Source organism: Telmatherina bonti (assembly GCF_933228915.1).
Source record: "Telmatherina bonti genome assembly, chromosome: 5".
Lineage (NCBI taxonomy): Eukaryota > Metazoa > Chordata > Actinopteri > Atheriniformes > Telmatherinidae > Telmatherina > Telmatherina bonti.
Window position 1 is genome coordinate 23,024,918 of NC_136623.1, and position 8,917 is coordinate 23,033,834.

Below are 8,917 nucleotides of genomic sequence, written 5' to 3' on the forward strand. Positions count from 1 at the left end.
ACTTGCTCTGCCAGGTAGTGATAAGTGTGGCACATTCTTGTGGATTACTGTCCAGTAGGCTCGCACAAAAAGGGCCAAAATATGCTCTGAAAAATCACCAGGTACTTTTTGCAAACTTTAAATTCAACTGGCAAAATAGTGCTTTAATATTGCATTAATATTAGCATCTATTAACCTTAGAAGTAAATTGATAAATAAATTTCCCCAAGAATTTCTCATGTATGCGTTTCCTGTCATCCAAACTCATTGTTCAAAAGGAACAAAAAGACAAATCAGAAGAATTGAGGCAGGGGCTCCTGATTAAATGACATGGAATTACCCTAAAGCAGGGATGTCAAACTCCAGTCCTCAAAGGCTGGTCTTTGGCAGGTTTTTGTTGTTTCCCTGCAGCAACACACCTAATTCAAATCAAATGGATCCAACGGAGACAACAAAAACCTGGAGGATACCAGCCTTTGAGGACTGAGGTTTGATACCTGTGCCCTAAAGTGTTTCAACATAAGTTCAAAAATGTATTTAAATATACATAATCAAATAAAGGAAAGATTTTAGTTCTTGACGATCAAATACGGATTTTTTTGTATGTTATGTATTTCTTTAAAGAGTGTCTTTTCATCTTCATTTGGACAAACAACACAGAAAGAACTGATTTTTAATAAATTGCTTTATTTTATTATTATTATCTTAATGATCAGTTAATCAAAATGACATTTACTAGGTCATTCATAGCTACAGCCCTTTTTAGGAATAAGAAATGACTGATCATCATAAAAACCATTAGATATTTGAATTAGAAAAGGTTTTGCTCTGGCACTATGTAATTATACAAGACAGGTGTGGCCAATGCCGGTCTTCTCCAGCTGTTGTGTTGCAGCAGGAAAACTCCAAACATTTGCAGGACTACAGCTCTACAGGAGCAGCGTTGGCCACTCCGGTACTACAGAGTAGTAAAAATCTAAGAAATTGCAGGTATTTCATGGAAACAATCATAACAAAAAACAAAAGTAGCTTCATATTATCCATGCAGTTTCCTGAGGAAAACTCGACAGCTGCTTTAAAATGTTCTGGTGAGGACCGATGTCTAGAGGTTGGAGCGTGTGAGCCAAGGAAACTCCTGCAAAAACAAACAGCATGATTACATTTTAAGACACAGCTATAAGTCTTTTCAGACATTTATAGTGGAAGCCTTTCAAACAGCTGAAAATGTATTGTTCACCCATGAACAGTTTTCATCTTGACTCAGCTTTAACTTCAAGTCTGACAAAAATGAAAAACATTCAAGTAACTATGAGGAAATCAAGACAAGTTTTTTTTTGTATGTATGAAATGTGCAGCCATGCTCAACCACGTCTGCAAAGGGTTGCATGGATACATTCAACATAAACACAGTGGGCTACGCTTTCTAATTATGGGCCCCCTGAAATAGACAGGTCAGATTGGTGTGAAGTGGAGGGATTGTGAGGGGGATACAGCAGTTCTGCAGTGCACCTGGAGTGTATGGATTAGCGTTCAGTATTCTATGTCAGTCATATTGCAGAGAGAGGATAAGACCACGCTCAAGTAGTCCAATACTCTGTACAACCCCTTAATCAAAGAGCTGTTGCTTTTAATAATGACCGGATTTACTGTTGTGACTGTTGGTGTCAAAAAAAAAATAAAATAAAAAGGGTACACACTGTTGTGTGCAGCTTTTAGTAATCAACTGAGTTTCGCCATAGATTTATGGAATGTGTTGTGTTAATGTCAATCGACAGCAAAGAGCTCAAGGATTTTCTGCACAGTCCTGGTTCCAATTGTTTTATAAGGTAAACTATAGGATGTTAGTTATGATAACTAATTAATCCTGACTCTTTGAAAGGTTACAAAAAGAGTCCATAAGCTGTGGACTTGGAAAATATGCTTCTAGCATTAACCATGTGTGTTCATCACAATTCTGAAGCCTCAAAAATGGGGATTTAACCCTGTTAGCTGCTCAACATAAGTTGTAACACCAACGTCTGACCACATGGTGGAGGCTGTTCCTTCTTACATAGGTTTATTTATTTAGCAAACTCTATAAGTGTTTTTGTATCTATTTAGGAATTTCTCTGTCATTCATATCAATCGTAACCCATCAACAGTGTTTAAAGCAACATAGGTGCTGCAGGAAATATGGCAAATCTCTTGTTTCTTGTTTCTTCTTTTGCTTAGGGAAACTAGTCAAAAGAAAAGCATAATAACAAAAGCCCAGCAGTTTTTTTTTTCATTTTCACAGACAATATCTGTACCTGCTGTTTTCTGTCTGACGAAGGGTCAATAAGTACATTGAGCAGACTTGGCCTCTCCCAGTCGCTCAGGCTGATCTGTAAGGCACTCCGAAGCTCTTCCACTGTCCTCACCAGCAAGCCTCGACCTCCAAACGCTGCCATGACCTCGTCATAGCGTGCCTCAGGTAGGAGGCTCACAGGGGGAGCTCTAAAAGGTAACAGACTTATTTAAGCTTATTTAATCATGGATGCCACTATCACTGTGAATGTCTGCTCCCTGATGTAAGACTCACACAGAGGTAAGATCTCCCATTTTTGCCATTTCTTTCCATGTCTCAACACTTACTCCACTGTATATGCCATTATTATTCACCACAATAATGACCACAGGTAAATTATACCTGATAAAGAAAAGACAAGATGATGATGAAATCAATGATTGCAACAGTATTTTAATTGTATACTCTGACTGAAATAGAACCAACCTGCAAATGGTCTCAACCTCCATACCAGAAAATCCAAATGCACTGTCTCCTTCAATGCAGACAACTCTTCGGCCCTTTTTCTCCACAGCAGCTGCTGCTATAGCAAACCCTAGTCCCACTCCCATTGTTCCAAAGGTTCCTGCATCCAGCCTGCAAATAATGGACATTACCTCCTTATTACACTTCAAGCTTTTTCAATCAAATATAAAATGTCAAATGTGGCTTTGTGTTTAAAAAAAAAACCTTCAAATTTTTTGATAACAAACCTAAATCATAGCAAACTGTACAGTTCCATTTAAGTTTACTGTTTTTCACTGAGAGGATTGTGTGTGTGTTTTCCACCTTTAAAGCACTTTGGGAATAGTATTCAGCTCTTTTTAGGGTTTATCTCTTCTTTCTTTTCCCTTGTACCAACAAAGCACGCAAAGCCTTGCAAAGCATATTTGATGAAATGTTTAAATACATAAATACATGTGCAGGAAAACAAAGAAACAAAATATTTGCACATTTTAGAAAACTGCTGTGCTAATTGTTCCCCTTCATTATGTTCACCAAAACTCCTCAGCTTGCACTCATCTCTATCAGTACATGCGGTTTTATGCACAGGGTTGGAGTACATGTGCATTTAACATCTCCATAAAGGAGCTGGCCTTGCCTGTGTCGAGGTAGGTGGTTATTCAGCATAGTGCGTCCAATGTCCATGGTGTTTGCTCCCTCGCTGACAATGATGCAGTCTCGTGGTAGCAGTTGGGAAATGTGATAAAACACTGTGTAGTAGTTCATGGGCAACGTTGCCTTCAGAGCAAGTGACTGTAAAAGAATCACAAAAATCAATCTTGTGAAACTGTAAAAAAGCTATGATTTAAGAAACTTCTCATGCAGTCAGTAGGTCAAAGTCACCTTGGATATTTTTGCATTCGCAGCAATCTTATCCTTCAGTGTGCTCCACCACTCTGTATTAGAAGGATATTTCCAGCCATCTTTGCGGATACACGTCAAGAGCTGAGGAAAAGAAGAAAATTGATTTAGAAATAGACACGCCAGAGGTGTAAAGGTATGATTTGTCTTTAAACAACCCATAATCTTATGACAGACCTGAGTAACAATAGCATTGACATCCCCCAGGAGAGCAACAGCTGGCCTCACATTGTTACCCATCTCCTCTGCGCAGAGGTCAACCTGGAAGAAGAGTATGTTCAAACAATTAAAAACAAAACAAACAAACAAAAAACCAACAAAAAAGCTCCACCTTTACGTCAGTGCTTAAATGCTTTTCTATCTGGTATGTAGACCTTTCCATGTGAAAGGTTGCACTGACAATTCACACAACATGTTTACAAACCTGGATGATCTTAACATTAGGATTAAATCTGGGTGGCAGACCAAAATGCAGAATCCAGTTTAGCCTGGCTCCAAACAGAAGGATAACATCCGCCTGGAGAAGAGCTCTGGATGAAGTTAAAAACACAGTTAAAAGAATGGATGAAGATTTTGCTTAATACTTATCGTAGTTATTTTTCAATTGTCTAAAGTGTTTTTTCAGGTTCTCACATTTTTTCTCAAGCTTTGGGATATTTCTGCTCTAACAGATTAAAACAATTCTTCACAAAAAAGAAAGCAAAAAATTGGTTTTTCAATGTATTTTGTTATATTCTAACCCAGCTCCAAACTATCCGGCTTTTATCTGATGCTTCAACAATTTGAACAGAACCAACATGTCGGAGAGGACAACTTTGTTTCTCAAATTTCTCACAAATCATGTTCAAAGAAAAGCCAAGCTGATACCTTTTGTGTGACAAATTGCTTGTAAACTTCAGAGAAAGGATTATGTTAGGACAAAGAGTGGTTCCTAGGCCTATGGTACATTACTGACATGGACATACAGCTTGGCAGGAATAAACTCTTTACTGAGGAAATAAAGTATTTAAAATCATTTAAAATAATTTAACATGACTGACAACCACAAATTAGTGCTGTTATCATTGCATTTGGTCTTTTTTGTTATACAATATGTCCACAGCTTTAAAAAAAATATGTACAGAGTTAAACAGTTTTCATTTAAATGATATATATTTACATACATATACATTTATTACTACCCAATGTAGAGAGATAATAATACCAGTAGATGTTTGGTTCTGTAGCTTGATTACTTTGGAGAATTTATAACTGACCTTGAGCGGGCAGCAGCCACACAGTTTGGGTGATCATCAGGTAGGACACCTTTTCCCATGGGGGTGGGAAGGAATGGCAGGCCACACATTTCCACAAACTCCCGCAGCACAATCTCTGCTCTGCTGTATGCTGCTCCTAATGATCATAGCATCACTTTTGTTGTCATGAATGATCTATTACACTAAAGTTATTCATCAGTGATGAATATAATTAGACAGATTTTCACAAAGGGTAAAGTGCATGTTTGCTTTATATTACCTTTTCCGATGATGGCTAAAGGCGCCTTGGCTGCTTTTAAAACAGAGATGGCCTGTCTGACAGAACTCTGGTCAGCCAAACTCACTGGAGGAGGTGGACAGCAGGAGACTTTTCTGAAGGAAAGACAGTTCTCTGAGGGCCCAACACCTAAAGTTACAAAGCTGATACTTGTAAGAAAGCCAACAAACCTGATTTTGCTCCTATCCACTTTGGCGTTCACCATGTCTCCTGCAATGTCAACATATACTGCGCCTGGACGACCATATATGCTTGTTCGTACTGCCTATGAGCAACCGCATACAACAAAACATCAGTTACATGTGTGTTAATATCATACAAGTCCCTTGAATGCCTTACTAAACCAGACTGAAACAAGATAATGTCGTGACCTTCTCTATGACTGATGGGATGGCTTCTAAATTGCTGGGTCTTGCAGAAAACTTGCTATACAGGCGGCATGCCTCCACCTGGAGACAAAAACAGTATCAGTGCAGTGAAGCATTGTTAGATAACACCTTATAAGAACATAAGAATTACTTGAGGGAACTCCTGAAAGGCTCCTGCGGTTTCTTGGTTTCGATCTGAGGACCCTCCAATAACAATCACAGGCCTGCACAAAAGTAAGACTCATTTTATAAACAATAACACTACTATGGTATGGATGTATGGTGTAAATGTTTAATAACAAAGCAATACCAGCAGTTCATATTAGCATTGGCCATCCCACCCAGTGCATGAATGAGTCCAGGACCAGACACCACCAGGCATGCACCTGGTCTGGGATTCAGATAATACACAGTTACACAGTAGCAAAGCAGCTGTTCACATGATGTTATTCAATAGGTCAAGGTCTTACCTCCCTGTAATGTATCCAATGGCAGAAGCTGCATAGCACGCCTGTTGGGGACAATATTAACCAGGTACCATAATTACAATGTAATACCTTTGTCACAAATGGAGTGCAAAATCTGTTATAACTTACCGCTTGTTCATTGCGCATTCCCACATATTTAATCCCAGCAGCCTGAGCAGCCATGGCCACCTCAATAACAGGAACACCAACTATCCCAAACATGTACTCCACTTTCTGCAAGGACACAGTTTTTTTTTTATCCATAGGACGATGAGATTAATAAGTTTTATAAGCAAGCACGATTTAAGCTAATTTTATGCTTCAAAGGTTTTCTTAGCCTGACTGCGAAGCACTTGAACTTTGACATTATTTTTGTATAATTAATGTAAGAATGAACAATGTTGTTATACATTTCCAAACGATCATACCTGAGTCTTCAGAGACTCGGCAATCAGCTCAGCACCTGTCACGTCGTCCATGATTCCTCTGTAAAAAAAAAAAAAAAAAAAAAAAAAAATTTAAACAAAGTGCTTGCACAATGTTGCACGGAACTGTGGCAAACTTTAGGGACTACTCTTTACAGTGACTGCATATTACTAAACTTTGCCTCTTTCGTGGCCCATCGTGGACACGCCCCTTAAGTCTACTTCCGTTTTGTAAGCCAATCATCGGACGGTGAGCATATGCCTTCACACAAGCCTTAAAGGTGCAAAGAGCAATTATTTTTCTCAGCTTGTTGAATAGGTCGCTTTTTTTTAATAGGTTTTTAACATTTTCAACATATGACATGTATTTTTAAATATCTGATTGCAAGATGTAAAACACGACCACTTCATCTTAGTCAGCGATGACATTTGTTTAAATTTCTTGTTGAATTTAACTTCATATGAACAATCCTTTTTTGCCTCTGCAGTGAAAGTCAAAGTGGAGATGTGAATATTATTACAAGGATAACCCCTTAAGATGCATCATCTTGTTATCGAGGGGGTACAGGACACATGCATACAGTTATATAAATAACAGAAAATACATTCATGAAAAACAGTCACAGTTCAGACCATTCACACCAACAGATAAAAATATCTCCAAATTTATTTGCTTTCCTTATAATTCAGTCTCCATGGTACAAATGGTATAAATATACCTACCTACCCATTACTGATGAATACAGAATAACCATTAACACACTTGAATAATAGACATGCAGAAGCATTACAAACATTATTGACAAAAATTTCTGAAGAAAAAAAAAATGAAATACAGCAATATCACAAACAGGAGCTGCTGGGTTATCAGTAAGTACAGACAATCTAAAGATAAATAAAGGGGTTTCATAAATGTAATTGAGCTTGTCAAGTTGCTCTAGTCTAATGAAGCTTTGAATTTAAATGCTCGATGACCAATTTTAATTTTGATGTTGGGAGCAAAGAAAAAGAGCTGCTCAGTATGCCTCAACTTATAGGAAGACCTAGATGGGATTAGAAATGGTTTTAAATAGATGGATAGTTGAGATAACATTTTAAAATAATGAGAGTATCTTTGATTTTAAAAGCTAACCAATTTAATGATTTGCTCATTTGACAGTACAAATCTACAGAGACTATGATAAATAACATTAATATGATGAAGATTTGTGTCTGAGATGTTTTCATAGATAGTATCAGAAAAGTCCAGTTTGGTGGTATTAAACGAGTAATTATCCTCCTCCTGACTGGTAAAACAATTGGAGAAGATCTCAAGCAAGTGGATTTTTTTTGTAACTCAATCAATATGTGGTATTGTTAATTTCGAATCAAGTAAAAAACTAAGACATTTAAACTCCCTAATGTTTACCATCAAGAAAAAAAGTTGATTAATTATTTGGTTAGACCTTAGAGTAAACAGTATATAATTGGATTTTGTCTTGTTCAATAGAAGTTTATGCTTAACAAACCATTTTGGACTTTGCTGAAATCAGACTGTGATAAGCGCTGAATCTGGGAAACATCAGAGCTGAAAGAATAAATGACTGTTGTCTGTATATAAATGAATTAGAGAAATATGACAAATTTGCAATGGATTATGAATACATTTTGAGAACAACAAAGGATCCAAAAAGGAGCCATGGGGCACACCTTTGCCATTTTTAAAGACCAAAAAGTTTTACTAACAAGTAACAAGTTGTCTGTGATTAAAATTTGAGCGGAACGAGAATACAGTGTGTCCTGATAAACCAATGCCATACAGTTTGTCTGAAAGCAAATAATGGTCAACAAATAAAATACTTTAGTTAAATCCATATATATGGCGCTTGTTTGCATATTAGAATCAAATGATAATACTGTGTCATTTGTCAGAAGAAAATTTGTAGAGGAAACCCTGATTTGAAGTCAAACTGATAAGGGGATAGTAAGTTTGAGTCATTTATATATTGTGACTGTTGATTATAAATATTTTTTTAAAAATATTTTTGCAACGCTAATAATTTGAGATATAAACCTGTAGTTACAAACATCATGAATATCACCACTTTTATTTAAACAAATAACTAGTTCATTTCCATGACAAGGGTGTTTCATGATGTAAATTGAATAAATCTGACAAGGGGTTTTCCAAAATATTTGTTCGACGATGCACAGCGACGTCCCATTCTTTTATTTCTTTGTTAAAAGGTATTTATTAAATCAAGATAAGCTTTTCCAACTATCCAACTGGTGAAAAGGGCAGTTTCTTCAACAACACTTCTGTTAATGATAACAAGGACACTGATCGTCATTAAAATATTACATTAATGACAGTTTTCTGTAGCAGAGTAATGTCCTTAACACAATCAAACTTCTGATTGATTGTCCATTTATCCCACCATTGTTTAAAATACAAAAAAACTGGATGGAAATAAAGAAAAAAAAAAAGACTCATGC

General features: G+C 36.8%; 1 protein-coding gene across 1 annotated transcript; it reads right to left on the reverse strand.

The window, feature by feature from the left end:
- Positions 1-998: 998 nt before the first annotated feature.
- hacl1 (2-hydroxyacyl-CoA lyase 1) lies at positions 999-6,599 on the reverse strand. The gene is made up of 17 exons (XM_079240187.1): positions 6,446-6,599; positions 6,147-6,251; positions 6,021-6,061; positions 5,861-5,941; positions 5,702-5,774; positions 5,554-5,631; positions 5,353-5,447; positions 5,165-5,277; positions 4,906-5,041; positions 4,074-4,179; positions 3,827-3,910; positions 3,632-3,733; positions 3,387-3,541; positions 2,732-2,881; positions 2,540-2,647; positions 2,268-2,454; positions 999-1,114 (listed from the first exon to the last, which is right to left on the reverse strand). The coding sequence occupies exons 1-17, from the start codon at positions 6,494-6,496 to the stop codon at positions 1,082-1,084; spliced, it is 1,698 nt and encodes a 565-aa protein (XP_079096313.1). The 5' UTR covers positions 6,497-6,599; the 3' UTR covers positions 999-1,081.
- Between the last annotated feature and the right edge of the window lie 2,318 nt (positions 6,600-8,917).